Here is a 19,359-nt window from a genome sequence, read left to right as displayed (position 1 = left end):
TTTACTTTAGTTGGGAGAGTATTGCCTTGCTTCCATTATACAAGCTGATTGGGAGGCTTGTGTAGTTTCAATGATTTATCGCTTCTCTGCAGTTTTCAGAATTTAAATTTTGATCTAATTTTGGTTCATTTTTTAACAATTATAAAAAGCATAAATTAGTCGTAACGGGCCATTAGCTTGCAATTTACTTGGGATGGATAGTGGAAAATTACAAGCCAATGGACACATTCCAAAAACTCTTTACAAGTCAATGATAATTAATCAGCTCCCATTTCCCCAGAGCAACATGCCAGAGAGTTTTTAAAAAGATGTTGGCTCTACACAGTGGCAGAAGCAGCCATTTTATTCTGTCAATATCATTACATGTGGAGAACATGAAGGTAGAAAACATCACAAGCAGCAAAGCTGACACGGCACCAGTTAACGTTCACCACCACCAACTAAAGACAACACTAGCAATGGGACAGAGAAAACAGGGCAGCAAATCAAAGGACCTTTTAAAGTGGAGAAGCAGAGATTGGCAATATTAATCGCTGAGCAGTCACTCTTGTGCCTACGTCCTGATAACAACCAGCATGACAAAGAGTCATTAGAGCAACAGCACTTGGCCATGTAACAGTGACTTTACTGAAAAAATGAATTACTGTTCTGCACTTTGCTTTGCCTTTAAAACGTAAATCCTGCGACAAAATTGCAACTGTTTTAATGCTTTAATTGCTGGGGAATGATTCAGACAATCTCAATGAGAGTGCTGGACTCAATTGGGCAGACACGCAACAAGTTCAGCAGCACATCTGTTAGCGAATTCTGCTGGCTGCCATACCAAATAATAACTCTGTGTGAAGCAAACAGAACACAAGGCTCAATGAAAACACCTTTGTAGCTCACTACGTTCAATCTGAGTTCGTCAGGATCTCAGTGGAGTACTTCTAATATCACTTCTGACCAATGACGCAAGGAAGTTGGAAAGCTGTGCTGAGCCCTAATGCAGGAATTATATTAACACTTGCTCCATTCTCTCAGCTAAACTGATTGCCAGGAATTATTTGTAAATAAAAGGCACCCTCAAAGAATCCAGTCCGACGTGTGGACAACAGCAGATACTGGACCTGTTGCAAGACTATCGAAACAATGGAGACAAAAGTCGTGCTGCAGAAAACTGCACAAAATGAATGTGCCTAAAACGTCACACTTTTCATGTAACTATTGTTTCATCTGAATATGAGCATTAATGCACATAATTACAGACAGGCATACACACATGCATGCACACCTCATATACATAGAACTTCTTTCACATATAAAGCCACCAGCACCCAGAAGTAATGGGGATAGCTTGAGTTCCAACTAACCCAGCAAAGCAACTCTTCCCAGGAGTGGGAAAGGATGGTAGAAATAAAACTATAATTGCAGGAGCTGTCCTACATATCACAAGCTCTTACCTTAAAGTAAGTGGCTTACCCTCTGTGCAGCCAACCAGAACAATTCTTGCACCAAGACAACAGGTCTGAATCTATAAACACTTTACTGCATTAACTGTAGTAAATGCCCTTGGTCTTAAATGAGGTAAAGTTTTAGAAGCACACGTGATACAATTATCAAGATAATATACTTCAACAAATTTTCTTGCACGCCTGCAGAAATAATAACAAGGAATTATGTTCAACAAGGCATTCATCATTACCAGATTACCTTGCCGATTGTCACTGTCCACCAGACAATCTCATCAATCCGAGCTTTAAACTTACCAATTATAAGGCACCTATCAATGGAGAGAAATTAGGTCCAAGTTTCCTATCCTAAGCAGGTTAAAGATTTTATTGACAGCTGAGACTGTTTAACTCAAAAACACTCAGATCACCACTTCCCTGTGGTGATGAGTAATAATAACCAACAAGGACACATAGACTCTGGGGCAATGTATGTGGACCTGTGTGGCAGGGTTCAAGCCTGAGCCTCGCGTGTCCCACACAAATCCAGGGTTTACTTGATCCAATATAAACTGGGGAGATGTGAAGGGCACAGGCAGCAGCTGAATGGTCCACTGCTCCAACTGGTGGCAGTAATCTTGCTTCAATGCTGTGAGCACCCATCTGTCTAGCTCACAGTAAGGGCAGAAACCCTGTGCTGTGCTGTGGTGTGGACAAGAGGAGGGCAGGAATTAGTTCTCCACTGCTTCAGCCATGAGCCCAGCAGCTTCTTTCACTGCCCCCAACACCCAGAGGTCAAAACAATTTGTGGGTAGAACTGTAGAAAGCAGAAATCATTTAACGTGTTGTAAAGAGGATATCTGCTCTGCAACACAGCTGCTGCTGCAACTCACTTTACTGTAAACCCTCTCACAAACAGGGGCGAAGAATTTGATTGACATTGGCCTATTTAAACGGCTTCCAAAGAGATTTTTAAATGGGTTCTTCCGGTCCCAATGTTGAAAACATGTCAGATGGTCAAAGTTCTGACTGTGAGTTAGGGCAGCTGAAGAGTCCAAACGTGTGACTTCACTTGTGTAATGTGAATACCCGATCACCCACTCTGTAACTTTATACATCACTTGGTCATCTGACAATTTACAGGATGTCAAAGAATAATATATCTCAGTGAATCAATAGGTTTGTAATAGCTGAAGTAATGGAACTCACTACCCCAAACCGTCAGACTCCTCCTCACTCACCACATTCAAAACATCACTGAAGTCTCACCTGTTCAGCACTGCCTTCAACCACTGAAGGTCACCTCACCTTCTGTCTCCTTTCTCTGTTTGTTTACTTATTTATCTATTTATTCACTTCCCTATGTTCTTTAAATCCCTGTAAAGCGTCTTTGAGTGTATGAAAAGCGCTATATAAATGTAATGCATTATTATTATTATTATTAATGCCACAGTCCACTGCGTTAACCTCAGCAAACTTGCCAACAACAGCAATCATTTGTATCAGAGGTTAATGTTGTCGTCTCTACTAAAAGGCCAAATTTAAAAAAAGCAATGACTGTATCCCACTCAAATTCATAACCAGTGGGCTTCTCTGAGGTGCAGTACAAGTCCGTGTCCCACTGATTCAATGGGGTTATTAGGTTCTCACCTCTCAGATGACCGATTGATGATCTGCCATGCAGTCCTGTGCTGTTGATGGCGTTACGTGTACACCCTAATAGAATGATTAATTGTCATCTTTGCAACTCGGTGTCTGAGGGGGCACAGTTGTGCAGGTCGTTGGCAGCACCAGCGATGTGGGTTTGATCCTCACCTCCGGCGCTGTCTATGTGGAATTTGCTCGTTCTCCCTGTGACTGCATGGACTTCCCAGTTTCTTCCTATTTCCCAAAGGCGTTTGGGTTGGTAATTTCATTGGCCGCTGGTGTGTTATGGGAGTGGTCGAATATCGGGGCAGGGCAAACTGATGGGAATATGGGAAAAATAAATGGGTGCTTGAATGGGTTTTGGACCCATGGATCTTCTTCCAAGTTGTATAACTCAATGAAACAGGTTTAAAGGCATTATTCCAACATGATTGGACAAAGTCTGTGAGCTATCTCACCACTCAGGAAAGCGCAGTGGGACAAGTTTGAAGGGGGCTCAGCTAGCAACTGATGGTAACCATACATTGAAACCGTGTGCATGTCCAAATGACAACTCTTGTATGTAGACCAATTACAAAGTAGTAGATGGAATTGATTTAATAAGGATTTTTTTTATTGTCATCAAGGGAAAAACACATGTCAACGTAAACACAATGTAGAAATATCACTTAAATAGTAGTCATGAATTCAACGTGATCTCAACTCACAATTACTCTTTTTCTAAGCTTTGGAATAATTGTCCAGAATGTACAATACCTGAAAAGTGACCGTAACATCAAGCACCATCAACATAATGGAGGTTAAGTTGGTTTTTGTCTGTTAACAAACAGGGGTGGTCATTCTTTGTTGCTTGCCCAGCTGAATGGGGCTTTGACCAAGCCAGACTGTTAATATACTTGTGCCATCTCTGCACTCTTACAGCCAATGTCAATGCTGATTCATATCTGCTGATAGATACATAAAGTGGTCCCAAAACATCCAGGAACGCATATTTCATTTGTAAAGGAATAATTTTTCCAATTCCAAATTTCAAGCCCGTTATCTGTTTGTAACTTATTTTGATTGCATCCTTCAATTGCTCACTCTGACTGACACCAGTTGAGATACCACATCACATTGATCGCTTTTGTTCAATTAGTTAACCTTATGACCTGTTGCTCTGGTTCACCTATGTGTGCATGTGTGCTCATTAACTTTCTACCAGAACACCCAAGAGAATTCTATTGACCTTCTAAGTGCACGTGATCAACTACTTCTGCTGGTTTGACTTGTTTTTGCTACCACTGGTTAAAATCCTATTTGGAATATGAACTCTTTCTTTCAACACTAGTGATCATGATACCAGCTGTATTTTCAAAAAAGATGTGTGAATGAATGTTGATTTCATTGTTTATACAATTTATTGGCAAAAGTTGTGGACAGATGCTCTCCCCCGTCTCTCTGCAAGTAGAACTAGTCATCCTGAATAATATTCAAGCAAAGACAAAACAGGTATGGACAAATGTCTTGAATGGTGTTGAAAAGAGATCACAGACAAAGGATCAAGAGGCACCAAAAAGAGAGCTCTTTGGGCAAGACTGGGCTACACTCAAACACCAAGGAGCACAGCTGCAACTCTGACGTATAGTGTAAAAGATGGTACAGATATGTCCCATCTGCTGAAAGTAGGATAAATTACTTGAAGGAAGGAGGAGTAATTAATGCAACCATGATTCAATATCTCCCATATCCTTTTCATTCAGCATTTAGCTCCAATTTCAATAAATCCACTCGATTCATATTTCATCGCATTCTGATCCAGTTGTGATCCCAAGAGCTGAAGACCAGCATGCAGGCTGAAGCATTGCCTGTCAGCAAGAGAGAATCTGATTGCATAATAATGTATGACAGTCCAATACAACTTCATCAATGAGGCTCTTCGGGAAATCCTGAGTTATACTTGGTTATGCTTGCTGGCATAATTGCAGCCTCACACGTTCATTGCAAGTTCCTCAGGGCAGCATCATTGGCATCCTCAACATGACCTTGGCTTCATTCTAAGGCTTTGTCACTAAAGATTCCACCAGGCTCACTTGTATCCACAACACTTCCAAAATTGGAGCAGCCCATCTAAACATCAAACCTTGAGCCGACAAATAGCTGTTAACAACTGTGGCGGAATGATAAGTAATCACCATCCAGTACAAGTGAAAGCATAGATGTCACTGCATTCTATTCATTGATCACACTACCATTATTAACAACACTCACAATAACTTGGGGATCACCAGAAAGAGTTGCATTGGATTAGCTGCACCAATACTGAAGTGTCACTGACAAGTAGAAACTATTTGTTCTGAATGAGTAGCTCACTGTTCATCTCCCCAAACCCTTCTTATATTCTACAAAACTCAACTCTGTATTGTGATGGACTGCTCATCACTCATCTGAAAAGAGCATCTACAATATCTCAGGCAGCTCAACATCACTCAGCATGGAACAGTTTGTTTCGCCATTGGCTGTTTCGTTGGCATTGCCATCTACCACTGAAAAACTGTGATTGCCATCTAACACTGGTATATTATGGCCAGTGCACATAATCTGATCCATAATGGTCATGGCACACGGGTATTGACAAACCCTCCCGGAGAGAGAGGGCTAGTCCGGAAAGAGCGAATTTCCTGTTGTTCCCTGAGACAAAACTCAAATAGTGAGAGTCAAAAGGTAACTAGGCAATTAGCATAGTCAACTGTTGATGGACAGAGGGCAATGGTCCCAGGACATGACAGTGCCTCTTGACACTGCTCCTCAATTCTGAGATCAAACATTTGGAATGAATTAAGGATTCTAAAAAAAATTTGGTCAGAAGAATAAGCTTATTTCGTTTGAAGTCTCATGGTGATACGCTTTCATTTCCTGGACTATTATCACTGACTCCTCTTCGGATCGTTCACCTTGTCGTGGTGAAGAGGCTCGCGTGCCACCATGATTCCGTCGGAGAGTGATGCCGTCGGAAGCACTAGCTTCTGGTAGGGCCACCCATGGCGGTAAGGTCGAGGATGAGGGTCCAGACTAAGAATGATCCAACCCACAAGACCTCAACGGCGGACCAGGCGGACAAATTTATCTTGAACTCAACGGCTGTGAAGGCGGATGATGAAGGCTGCAACAGATCTATCAGCTCCAATCGTCCTGGTTCCCTTGCCATTGGAATTAGTTGATTGATTTGTGAAGGAGCGTGTGCTTCTTGGAGTGCAACATCAAGTACACGTTAAACAAACGCACGCACAGGCGTCCTCGTTCTGTGAGCAGCGCAAAACTTCACTCAGGACTTTCGGCGGTGGGGGAAGGGCGCTGGGAGCAGGCTACGTGGTGGCCGGAAGCTCCTAATCAAGGCCCGGCACGGAAGCGGTGAATACTTGATTCAATCGCTCAACTTTGGATTCATAAGCCACCTGAGTGTTCATAAAATCAACGGAAAATAGACCATCGTCCTCAACCTCGAGGGATAGCCACGACAATAGACAATAGGTGCAGGAGGAGGCCATTGGGCCCTTCGAGCCAGCACCGACCGCCATTCAATGTGATCATGGCTGATCATTCTCAATCAGTACCCCGTTCCTGCCTTCTCCCCATACCCCCTGACTCCGCTATCCTTAAGAGCTCTATCCAGCTCTCTCTTGAATGCATTCAGAGAATTGGCCTTCACTGCCTTCTGAGGCAGAGAATTCCACAAATTCACAACTCTCTGACTGAAAAAGTTTTTCCTCATCTCAATTCTAAATGGCCTACCCCTTATTCTTAAACTGTGGCCCCTTGTTCTGGACTCCCCCAACATTGGGAACATGTTTCCTGCCTCTAACGTGTCCAACCCCTTAATAATCTTATACGTTTCGATAAGATCTCCGCTCATCCTTCTAAATTCCAGTGTATACAAGCCTAGTCGCTCCAGTCTTTCAACATATGATAGTCCCGCCATTCCGGGAATTAACCTAGTAAACCTACGCTGCACGCCCTCAATAGCAAGAATATCCTTCCTCAAATTTGGAGACCAAAACCGACCCATCACTGACCGAGCTCTTCTTCCAAGGGTAGCTATGAGTCTCCTCACGGCCTTGTTCCAAACATGGAATCCCAGAGGTGAGACAAGAATGACAGCCTATAAGATCATGGAATATTTGAACGAAAATCATTTGCCACGCAGCCACAACAGTAAAGAGTAAAAGACACAAGACACACAATTTTAACACAAACATCCATCACAGTGACTCCTCCAGGCACCCCCTCACTGTGATGGAAGGCCAAAAATTATGGCTAGAGGGTGCCAAAGTTGTAATTAAAGGGGATAGAGGAATACATCCTCCCATGGCTGGAATCAAGCCAAGCACAAAGGAAGTGCTGGAGCTTAACCATCTCAGTTCCAGGGCAGTTAAGCAGCAGTTTGTTAAGCCACAGTGTCCAAAGACCAATTCTCTTCAATGTCCTTCGTCCATTTTGAAATTTGAAATAGGGCGTTCACAGATGATCCTAAGTATTTCACAACTCTTCATACAAAAAAGCCACCGCTGGGAGAAAATCACCAACAGATGGACTGCAGCAGGCTGACGCAATGCCTCAGCAGCATCTGCACAAAGGCAACTGGGAACAGGTCTGAACAACCCCCAGTTTAAAACAGGTGGCAGTAAGTCATACCACTGGATTGTTAAATTAGTGATGGCTTTATTGAGTCAGTGAACTAACTTTCTCAAAGGCCAGACAAGTAGATGAAGATTTGAGAAGTTGTGCATGAACTTCCTCAAGGAGTATGTGAACATGAAGACAGGATTGAGGAAACCCTTTGCTTTGAATATTCGCTGGCTGCAAATAAAACTGATGAGATATCTGTGAGTCACTGGAGCCAAACAATATATTTGTTTGTTTTCTAGCTTCAGCAGGAATCTCTTGAACAAGGCAACATGGTTTTGAGATAAGGGGTTGGTCATTTAAAACTGAGATGCACAGGGATTTCTTCTCGCAGAAGGCGGTGAATTGCTTGACTTCTCAATCCCAGATGATTGACGAGGCTGGATCACGGGAGGTATTTAAAGGGGAGGCAGATCAATTTTGATAAATTGTGGGCAATGAGGAACTGCCCCAAAGAGGAGCTGAAGCATAGGGCACATCGGCCTTGATCACATATAATGGTGGACCAGGCGTGAGGGGCCTGGTGACCAATTCTTGCGTCCATTGTTTGAGTTTCACGTGTTATTAGAGTCACTCAACATGGAAACAGACCCTTCTGCCCAACTTGTCCAGTCATCTAAGATGTCTTATCCACACGAGTCCCATCGTGGGCGGCACGGTGGCGCAACGGTAAAGTTGCTGCCTTACAGCGAATGCAGCGCCAGAGACCCAGGTTCGATCCCGACTACGGGTGTCGCTTTACGGAGTTTGTACGTTCTCCCCGTGACCTGCGTGTGTTTTCTCTGAGATCTTCGGTTTCCTCCCACACTCCAAAGACGTCCAGGTTTGTAGGGTAATTGGCTTGGTAATTGTAAAAAAAAATGTCCCTAGAGGGTATAGGATGGTGTTAATATGTTGGAATCGCTGGTCAGCACAGACCCGGTGGACCGAAAGGGCCTGGTCCGGCACTGTATCTCTAAACTAAACTCACCCTTATGGCCCATATCCTTCTAAACCTTTTCAGTACATGTGCCTGTCCAAAAGTCTTTTAAATGTTGTTACAGTATCAGCCTCAACTACCTCCTCTGCCAGCTATTTCTATATACCCACCATGCTCTGTGCCTTGCCCTAATTCAGAATTTGAACTTGTTGGCCTGCCCTGTCCTAGTCCAAACTAAATGTTTGGGTGCAACTATAACATTCACAGTGCTCTGTTTTATACACAAGTTAGAGATGAAGAAACATTTTCCCGGTGTTAACATATTGAATAAAATAGTGAAAACAACTTCCTTTTCCATGGCTAATAATCAGAAGAAAATAATGTCCCAAAAGGTGCCTTTCTATAAAACATCGTGGGGAAGAGCATCAGTACAACATGTGACCACAGTGGAAGTCCTGAAGGGAGGTGCATCGAATGAGATGTTGATGAGAATTTGTCACCAATCCAAAAAACAAGTTTATGTCAGGCATTATGTAGAAGCACCATTACAGCAACATTTTCATTAATTATTTTTACACATCTATTGTGAAGTTATGAGTTGCGATTTCCTAATAGCGACCCCTATCTTTCACAAAGGAGAAAGCAGTGCCAGTTTCAAAAGGTACATATGTAAACTTTGAACAAAATACTGTAAATTACATTGGTCATGAAAGTACATGGATGATATCAAAGGGAAATGGGTTAATGAATATAAAACGCTCAGCAGGTGGGCAGAGTCACTGCCCTGTCATCAGAACTGGGAAAAGAGACAAATTGGGAGGATGATTTAACTCTGCAATGCACTGCAGGGAGGTTATTGGAGCTAGAAATTCGTCCAATATTTAAGATGTGTCTAGACGAGCACTCAAATCACCAGTGCAGAGCAAGCGCTGGTAAAATGGATTGGTATGGATATGATTTGATGGTCAACATGGACATGGTGGGCAGAGGGGCTAGTTTCTGTGCTGCATGCCTCTGTGAATCTAACAGCAAGTTTTAAGATGTAGGGGAAGTGGGGTTGTGTGTGTGTGTGTGTGGGGGGGGGGGGGGGGGGGAGAGAGAGGTGGGGGTGGGGGCAGGGAGGACTCTGAATACCCAAAGGCAAATCTGCAATATGGCTGCAGGAGGGAGAGATCAAGTGACAAAAGGGATGATGCTGTAAAGGTGTTAGTGAACAACAAAATGTGTGTCTAGAGCAAGGTTGAACAGGAAAGGGCAAAATGGGGATCCAAAATTGCCAGCAGGAACAAAGATCAAATATTGGAAGCTTGGGATACAAAGTTGGAACTTGGTGATTATCTGATGCTATTGTGGCCAGGTAGTTTTGTCCCAGTTCAAAAATGACATTTTTCTGCGAGATTACACTGAGCTTTGTTGAAACTAGTAGCTTCAAGCTGACCATGACCTACCGACCATAACCAACTGAGAATTTCAGCACTTCATTTTACTATTGTGTAGATGCCTGGTTTTGTTTACAACCCTGAGGATTTCATCTGTTTCTCAGATGTCTACCTATTGCTATGGATTTTCAATCACGGCTAATAGATGGAAAAATCACTCTCTGCGCAACTCCCTGGTCCACTCATCCCTTCTCAACCAACTTCTCCCGGGCATTTTCTCTACCTTCCCCACCTCTCTGTTCCGTCTATCATCGCCCAATTCCAATAGTCTGAAGAAGGGTTCTGACCCAAAATGTGATGTGTCCATTCCCTCCACAGATGCTGCCTGACTAGCTGAGAACCTCCAGCACCTTTGTTCAGAGCGAATGTGGAGAGGTTGGTTCGGATAGTGCGAGAGTCAAGGACCAGAGGCCATAGTCTCTGAATAAAAGGACGTACCTTTAGAAAGGAGGAATTCGTTCAGTCAGGTGGTGGTGAATCTGTGGAATTCATTGCCACAGACAGCCCTGGAGGCCAAGTCAATGGATATTTTTAAGGTGGAGCTTGACTGATTCTTGATTAGTACGGGTGTCAGGGGTTATGGGGATAAGGCAGGAGAATGGGGTTGAGAGGAAAAGATAGATCAGCCATGATTGAATGGCAGAGTAGACTTGATGGGCCAAATGGCCTAATTCTGCTCCTAGAACTTCTGAACAACCTTCCAGCAGGAGATCCAAAACACTTGACATAAGGCAATTTGGATTAGATACGAGGAATGTATGGAGGTGGAATGCTTTGCTCATTTCTTTCTGGGTGCACGGACTGAATATTTGAATCAAAAGCAGAGTAGTTGGTTGAAGTCAATAAATTATTAATGCAGACGTGTTTCTGTACAGATATTCCAACAACACAACCAGAAAGGAACCAAGTGCATTGCTTGTATTGAGGTAGTTACCTGCACCTTGGTACTGTCTGAGACGAGCTACATTTTTACTTTCACAAACTACATACAAAACACCTTCAAAACTTTTTACAATTACACTGTGTGATGTTTAGGACGCGGACGAACACACAAGACTCTTCGTCTTCTATTCCCAGTAACTCGGTACCACACACACCTGCAAATGAGATGCTCACGTACTCGAGTTGGAAATTTCATTTCATGCATTTTTCATTCAGGTGTGTACTCAAGAGAACCAGCACACAAGCACCTCAATCTGGGATGATTTTAATCGGTATGGCTAGACGACCAAGTGTAATATAAAGGGGCACGCTATTGAGCTTCTTATTTGCGTTGGTATAATGGTTTCCACCTTTCAACAGCTGCAGAATGTCCAACGCAGAAACTTTTTTGGTCTTTTTCTTTCTGCCCCCTGCGTTTCTTCTCCTCGGGGTATTGTCATTGTCACACTGTCTACCGTGTGTCCCAGCAACTGGTTGGACGTCAGATATTTTCAGTGACTGTGCAGTTACTGGGATCTCTGTGGCGATCTTCAGCTGGGTTCTTCTCTTTCCAGAGACCTTCTTGGCAGGTGCTGATGTTGGGAGGGGTCTTTTGCCTGCAAATTTAGGTTGCTTTGTGAAGGGGGACAATGTGGTCACGTCTGATCTAAGGAATGTCTTTCTTTTCCTGTGCGTGGATGCAGCGTCACTACCTGGATGTTTGATCTTGTGCGCCTGAGATCCGCCCATCTTACCAGAGGGCTTCGCATTCGTATTAAGACGCAATGTGGCTGTTTTACTGCCTCGTTTTGCTTTATCTTTTGGCTGTGCCGTTATTTTTTTGCCAGGTTTTACTTCAACTTTAGTTAAACTCCGGCTAGGTTTGGTTTTACCTGTGGAGTCCGCATGGGTTTTAAGACTGGAATTTGTTCCGCCTTTGCCCCTCGCTGGGGCCTCTGTGCGAGCTCCAGTGTGGACATTTACGATTTTCACTTTCTCTCTCGATGGCCCTGGAAATGATTTCTTGGGTTTCCCCAGCACTGAATGAGTTGCTCGAGTGCTCATCCCATCCGGAGTTACGGTGAATGCAGGCGGGATTAGATCAAATGGGAAGGATGGATCCACTCTTGATACATCTGCCCTGGGGGCTTTCTTACCAGGCAGAGCTTTATGTTTAGTCCTAGAACCAGCAGGGACTACGAGTTTCCTGTTCGCTTGGATTCTGTCCGTGGGCCGCTTAGGAGAAGCTGTTGTTAGGACGTGTGTTTGTAAAGTTGGCAAAGGATCAATGGGAGTAGTTGGTTTCTTGGGAAAGTGAAACCTTTTGTCTTTTTTCTGCCCGGTTGCATTTGGGCCTTTAGCGGGAGGTTTCGTGGGGACAAACTTTAAAGATCCATTGTCCCCCCCATTAGATGTCGGCTTTACTTTCAAACTGTTTTTTAAGTTAATCTTGGGGTGTTTTGTAAGTGGATTTGCAGGAGCGCTGGTGGTAATCTTCGTGCGGTTGGGCTGATCACTGTTGGTGCGGAATTTCTTCTTTTTCCTCAGCTCGGACATCTCCTCCGCCAAAACTGCGAATCCGTCGATGAGAATTTCCAGGCGTACCTGCAAGTGGGTCAGCTTGTTGCTAACCTCCGTGTACTTCCCCTGGAGTTGGGAGACCAGCCTGTCCTTGGGGGGGGCTGACAACATACGGCTGAGGTTCTTCAGCTGCAAGGTCAAATCATCTTGCCGCTTCTGCAAGTGCTTGAAGCTATCCTTGAGATCCAAACCGTTGTCCTCCAGCATCACTAGTCTTCTGTTGAAGCCGATGACGGAGGTTTTTATCAAGTGCCTGAAGTTCCGGGTTCGCTTCGACTTTTGCGTGGTATTCTTTAGCTTGGTGCCTTCGTCCGGAGTGGAAGTGTTGCCAAATTTCTCCTCGTCGCTAGTCGTGTTTCTGGAATTTGAAGATGTGCCCGGCTTGCCTTTGTGTCGCTGTCCGCCCGGTTTTGTTCCGTTGCCAGCGACTCCCGCCCCTCCCCGGGCGATCTTCTGACAGTCGCCTGGAATCAGCTCATCGGAATCCAGGATCTCGGGCTGAATCCAGGCTTTGCAGAATTCCGTCAGATTTCTTATTTCAAAGGATCAAAGGTCTTGTCAGCAAACAAAGACATCTTTCCTTTCTTTAAAGAAATACATTACATGGAATTTGACAACCTGACCTCTGACTGACGGCCAACCCTTAGACGGAATGGGATTTATTTTAAGCGGGCTTCTTTTGGGGGGGGGGGGGGGGGGGAGACTGGGTGGTGAAAACTCTATTGCTTACAACAATAGACATATTTCAGCCAGGTAGTTTCATTTTGAAATACATACTTGTTTGGCAAGGCTTTATGCAACTATTTGTAGTGTTTGCAAGCCCTGACCAACAAGTAACCAACATGGAGGCCCCATGTTGGTGCACAGGTTAGTTAGCAGCAGAAGCAGAGGCGGCAACAGCTTGATTAGGCAGTGATTAAAGCAAAGGTCCCAGGCTAGTCTGTGCACAAAGGCCAATTGTTCATGCACCAGATTCTTCTTTCACAAGCTCTCCATCCTTACGCAATCACCAGCAAAGTTAAAGCAAAATTCCTACTCTGAATTAAACTGCTCAGCTGCTCTCTGAACAGTGAGGCTGAGATCTCAGTTTGCTCTCCACATTAAGAGTGTGGACGGAGAAGATTCGAAGCATAATTCACTGATGGAACAAACACAAGCACCTACTCCTCAACGCAATACGCCATCTGGAATCTCTCCTCCTTTCACAACAGCCTTTCATTACAGATACAGTCCAGTGTTCAAGAGACCTTATTGGTCATCCAAGTTACATGGATGTGAGTTTAAATGAAAATATTTACGATGAACTTGTCATCAACTGCCCACCAGTTTTTGCACAGCATTGGCGACAGTGCTCTCCCAATACCGACTGCTTTATAAACAAGACAAAATCCATTTTCTTGAATGAACTGAGTTAATTTGAAAGTACCAGATTTTACCTATGGTGAGGAATAAACTGGGACATGAGGAATGATAAGACTCAAAAAGCCTGAGTTACTCAGCGGACCATGCAGCATCTCTGGAGAAAAGCAATAGGTGACATTTCAGGTCGAGACCCTTCCTCAGACTCTCGACCTGAAACGTCACCTATTCCTTTTCTCCATAGATGCTGCTTCACCCGTTGAGTTACTCCACCTTATTGTGTCTACCTTTGGTTTCAACCAGCATCTGCAGTTCCTTCCTACTCATTAGGAGTGGTTGCAGTCTGTGTTCAGGGCTAGCAACATTATCATGTCAGCCTGTTCAATTTGACCAAGGTCTCCTTGAGGCAGTAAAACCAGTGGAAATCTGGTCACAGTGGTCAAAGCTAAAACAAAGACTTCTTTAACACATCAGGACTTCACAATAGGAGAGCTAATGCATTAGAATAGCCTATTACAAGGAGTGGAATCCATTTATTTCTGAATGTTGCGTGTGCTTTTTAATTTCACTAAAAGCATTTTATAGACAATAGGTGCAGGAGGAGGCCATTCGGCCCTTCGAGCCAGCACCGCCATTCAAATGTGATCATGGCTGATCATTCTCAATCAGTACCCCGTTCCTGCCTTCTCCCCATACCCCCTGACTCCGCTATCCTTAAGAGCTCTATCCAGCTCTCTCTTGAATGCATTCAGAGAATTGGCCTCCACTGCCTTCTGAGGCAGAGAATTCCACAGATTCACAACTCTCTGACTGAAAAAGTTTTTCCTCATCTCAGTTCTAAATGGCCTACCCCTTATTTTACAGTGATTTCAATCAGCATCACTTTCTTCACTCTTCATCAATAGAAAAAATGTGTAACTTAAAGAACTGTCATTGTCCCACAAAAGGTATCAAATGTTGCTGTGCAAGAGAACAGATCCGAACTTGACATTATAAAATCCACTAAACACACGGAGCCAACAGCTACACTGGAGCCCCTATCAGTGTCTCTACCAAGGCAACACTGTTCCAAGAAATCAAATGAGAGTATAAGTGCAGCAGCTCCACTGGGGCCAGACACCCTGGGGTCGTGCTGATCTATTTGTTTTAATGGGGGCTACTCCCTTACAATATAACTTGCATATTGTAAACAATATGCTTTACTGAATATCTGAACTCTGCCTTCGGTAATTCCGTGTCAACACCCCTGCCAACAGCCATTGTTTATACATCCTTTTGTACTTGATGGGGTGCCCCAGCTCTTGGCTGTTAAGAGACCATAGTATGTGTGACTCACAGCGCAAGTAAACAACTCTCTTCATTTCTGTCCCAAGCAACCTCACCCCAATTCTGGGATGGTGACCCCTGGTTCTGGACTCTTAACTCAGGGGAAACATTCTTCCTGTTGGGCCTTGTAAGAACTCTGAGGCTTCAAGGAGATCTCCTCCCATCCTTCGAAACTCTAGAAAATACAACCCCGGGTACACTCAAATCTCTCCTTGTAGACTGATCGGTCAAGCCAGAATTGCCATGACTTCACTGAATTTCCTTAAAGGCACACAAATACCTAAGGAGACCAAAACTGTTCACATTCCTTCCATCACGATCTCATTGGTCGTGACAGATTTGCTAAGCTTTCACTTGATTCTCATTTTTGCCCTCAGTAACCTAACCCTTAATCTGAGACTCTGAAATGAGGAGTAATTTCTTAATGGGAGGGCTGGGGAACCTGGATTGTTCAACTCTGGAGGGCAGAGATGGCTTGGTCATTGTTCGGAAGAAGTGTGAAGAAGGGTCCCGACCTGGAACGTCACCTATCCATGTTCTGCAGAGATGCTGCCTGACCTGCTGAGTTACTCCATCACTTAGTGTCTTTTTTCGGTCATTGCTCAATCAAAACGTAGGCTGCTAGATATCTCGATAACCAGGGATCTTGGGCGGGGAGATGGAGCCGAGGTTGTGGCATCAATATGACCAATGGCGGAGCAAGCTCGAAGGGTCATGGCCTACTCCTGCTCCTATTTCAGATGTCTCTATGTCATGACAGGTGGTGGACAACTGACTGAAGGAGGAGGTTCGATGAGAATCCTCATTTTCAGTGAAGTTAGACAGCTTCATGTCACTGCTGAAGAAGATCTCCAGAATTTGCAGGGCAGTAACCACGCTGTTCCAATACAGATTCAGAATTGACATCTAGCCCGTAAAAAGAAAAACTGCACAGTTTGTCCTGTCTACAAAATGCAGACGAACGAGCAGTCTGTGTAAAGAACCTGTCCTTGCAAATCAGATTGGGACAGGTGTCAGGGGTTATGGGGAGAAGGCAGGAGAATGGGTTTAGGATGGAAAGATGGATCAGCCATGATTGAATGGTGGAGTAGGCATGATGGGCAGAATGGCCTAATTCTACTCGTATCGCTTATGATCTTATGTAGGAAAATAACGGGAGATGCTGGTACAAATCGAAGGTATCACAAAATGCTGGAGTAACTCAGCGGGTCAGGCAGCATCTCAGGAGAGAAGGAATGGGTGATGTTTTGGGTCGAAAGCCCTTCATCCATTCCTTCTCTCCTGAGATGCTGCCTGACCCGCTGAGTTACTCCAGCATTTTGTGATACCTTCTATTAGTCAAGTATGTTTTGCAACATACGAGGAATTTGATTTGCCATACAGTCATACCAATAAAGAGCAACAAGACACCCAAACAAATGGAATATGGTGATACGTGTAATTGAGACCACTGTGAATTCTGCACAGAGTGACTCTTTTAAGAGTTTGGAGTAGGGGGAGGAACAAAAAAAGGCTTGCTTACTCTAGTTGGCTAAATGTCATGGAGTCATAGAGTGATACAGTGTGGAAACAGGCCCTTCGGCCCAACTTGCCCACACCGGCCAACATGCCCCAGCTATACTAGTCCCACCTGCCTGCGCTTGGTCCATATCCCTCCAAACCTGTCCTATTCATGTACAGTGATAGTGCATTAGCGTCCTTTCCTGAATAAATTTAACATCCTCGCCAAACCATGGGGGTCCTTGGCAGTGACAACATCAACTAAGGGTTACCTGGGCTCTTTAACTTTTCCAGAGTAAGGCTTAATAAGTCTGGTTGTTATAAACCCCACTTCATCGAATCTGAAAGCTCAGTGTCTCCACCTGTCCTGGTCAGATGGAAGCGCTCCATTTTGACCAAAGTATTCAACTGGTTATCTAGAATTCCTTTTTCCTTGCAAGAGACCATCCAAATTTGTCAGAAACATATCAACAAAGATACCCGACACCTATTCACTACCCCATCAACCACTGTGGGCCCCAGCTACAGTAAAGTCTCATGTTCTCACAGAAGACTTCTCAGTCACTTGACAATCTACAGAACTAGAGTGAAAGACAATCATCCTCAACCCTAGTAAGGCTTCTCTACATTTACCTCAGATCTCCAAGGTAAGCTCTACAACTTTAAAAGCTAATGGAGTTTTGTTTTACATCTAATTCGCAGATGGTGATTAAAATGAGTTACACCTTTGAAACAGTACGACACGATGAAGTGTATGCATCTTGAATATACAACTTGATTTCCAGAAAGTTGGAAGTTTAAGGTTTTTGAAAGCTCCATGAGAGGCAGAAATGCACAGCAAACGCACCACCACTAGAAGCCTTCAGTAAAGCCACCGGAGAGAGTCCCAGCCGACTGAAAAGCACCTGAAGATCACCCAACTGCACAGGAGCTCCCACAACCAATACCATCTCCACCATGCAGAGGTCTCTAGCTTTTCCAGAGTAAGGCTCAATATGTCTAGTTATTATAAACCCGTCTTCACAGAAGCTGAAAGGCCAGTGTCTTGGTTGGTACCGGTCAAATTGGAAGCTCCAGTTTGCAATGAATCTGCTGTGATTAAACATCCAGGATTCTCTTTACCTTCCAAGAGAGCAACACAATTTTACAATTGTGCAAATTAATGACAATAAATGGAAAATATCCTGAAAGGATTTTAAAGCAGACCATCATAACTATTCTGTCCTTTCAGCTTCTGGTTTGAGGTAGTCTGAGTTTTCCTTCCAGTAACGTCAGCATTTTGATCCCAGCTTCTCCCGAGACTCTTGACAGTAGAGCAGGCAGTGAAACCTTGCTTAATTGTGTTGCTCAGAGTTGTATTCATTATTTTCAATGAACAACACCTTGAAACCGCTGGTCATTAAGTTTCACCTATAACACAAGTAGTATCGGGAGCAAATGCTGTCCAACAATACTCAACAGTTTCCTGCCAGGACTTTGAAGACGTTTGGTATCGTTGATTTATTTTCTCGGCGGGATAATTCCTTTCTGTCGAACTTCACCAGTTGACGAGACCTACATTTTCTTTCTACGGCTCCTATCTCCTGCATGCTCAACATACTGTGGAGAGTCTGGGAGATGTCCCACAGGGAGAGACTACTTCCAACATGGATTGTTTGGTGTCATATTCCTGAATGGAGTTCTATCTTTAAAGGGTTTTCAATGATGTGCTGCTTTCTTTGGAGGAAGTTGACAGTGGGAGTGGCGATGCACTGAACAGACACTCTATTGTCACTCAACCTTCAAAGCTCCAAGCCGGTGTCAAATATCCCTTCCCTGTCTGGGCTAGATTTTAATGCAGGCAAATACCACGCTGAAATATTATCATTCTGTTACTTGAAATTTAGTTTTAAACTTTTCTACTATTTCTCCCAAAGAAAGCAGTCTTCAGTTGAAAAGCTGAAACATATTTAAGACTTTAAGACTGAATCTCCAAGTCAACGAGCAACAGTGAGAATCTTTAATCCTTAAAACTTCTGGCCAAAAGGACAAGAAACTCAATTGACTTGGGGGACTCACTTTGTAGGACCCTGTTAGATCGAACCCTTTCACCGGATGGAGTACCACAGAAGCTAGGACTAATCAACATGATTCCTCGGCGGTGAATACGATTATTCAGTTTGGGATATTTTATACCAAAGACTTGTGGCATACGGTGAGCTACATACCAACAGGTGATGCTCAACTCAGGCCGAGGCTGGTACATTTTCCAAGCCGGTGAAAGGGTCACCATATCTTATGGAAATGACACCATACTGGAAGTTCATGGAAATGACACCATACTGGAAGTAGCTCCAAGTTTTAGATGAAAAATAGATGGACCCTCGGGCTAATAACCTGTAACACTAATTGGGAAATATCGGATTGCAACATTAAAAAAGATTACTATTTGAGCAGATATGCCCCAATTGTCCAATGAACAATACCTTTCGCAGTTTCTGCCTCCAAATCCACTCGGGCAATTATTACAAGTTGGCTTTCCATCTGTTCCAAGGAAACACGTCTCTGAGAATCTGAGCAGAAAATAAAATGGTTA

At 43.9% G+C, this 19,359-nt stretch overlaps 1 protein-coding gene across 1 annotated transcript in view; it reads right to left on the bottom strand.

The window, feature by feature from the left end:
• hspg2 (heparan sulfate proteoglycan 2) overlaps positions 1 to 19,359 on the bottom strand; it is a 389,926-nt gene that overhangs the window by 166,915 nt on the left and 203,652 nt on the right. Inside the window, exon 29 of the mRNA XM_078425384.1 lies at positions 19,250 to 19,336. Coding sequence (XP_078281510.1) covers positions 19,250 to 19,336 — 87 coding nt within the window. The remainder of the gene's footprint in view (positions 1 to 19,249; positions 19,337 to 19,359) is intronic.

Source organism: Rhinoraja longicauda, chromosome 30 (genome assembly GCF_053455715.1).
Source record: "Rhinoraja longicauda isolate Sanriku21f chromosome 30, sRhiLon1.1, whole genome shotgun sequence".
NCBI lineage: Eukaryota > Metazoa > Chordata > Chondrichthyes > Rajiformes > Arhynchobatidae > Rhinoraja > Rhinoraja longicauda.
The sequence above is the reverse complement of the archived record's forward strand: the minus strand, read 5'-3'. Positions and strand labels throughout refer to the sequence as shown.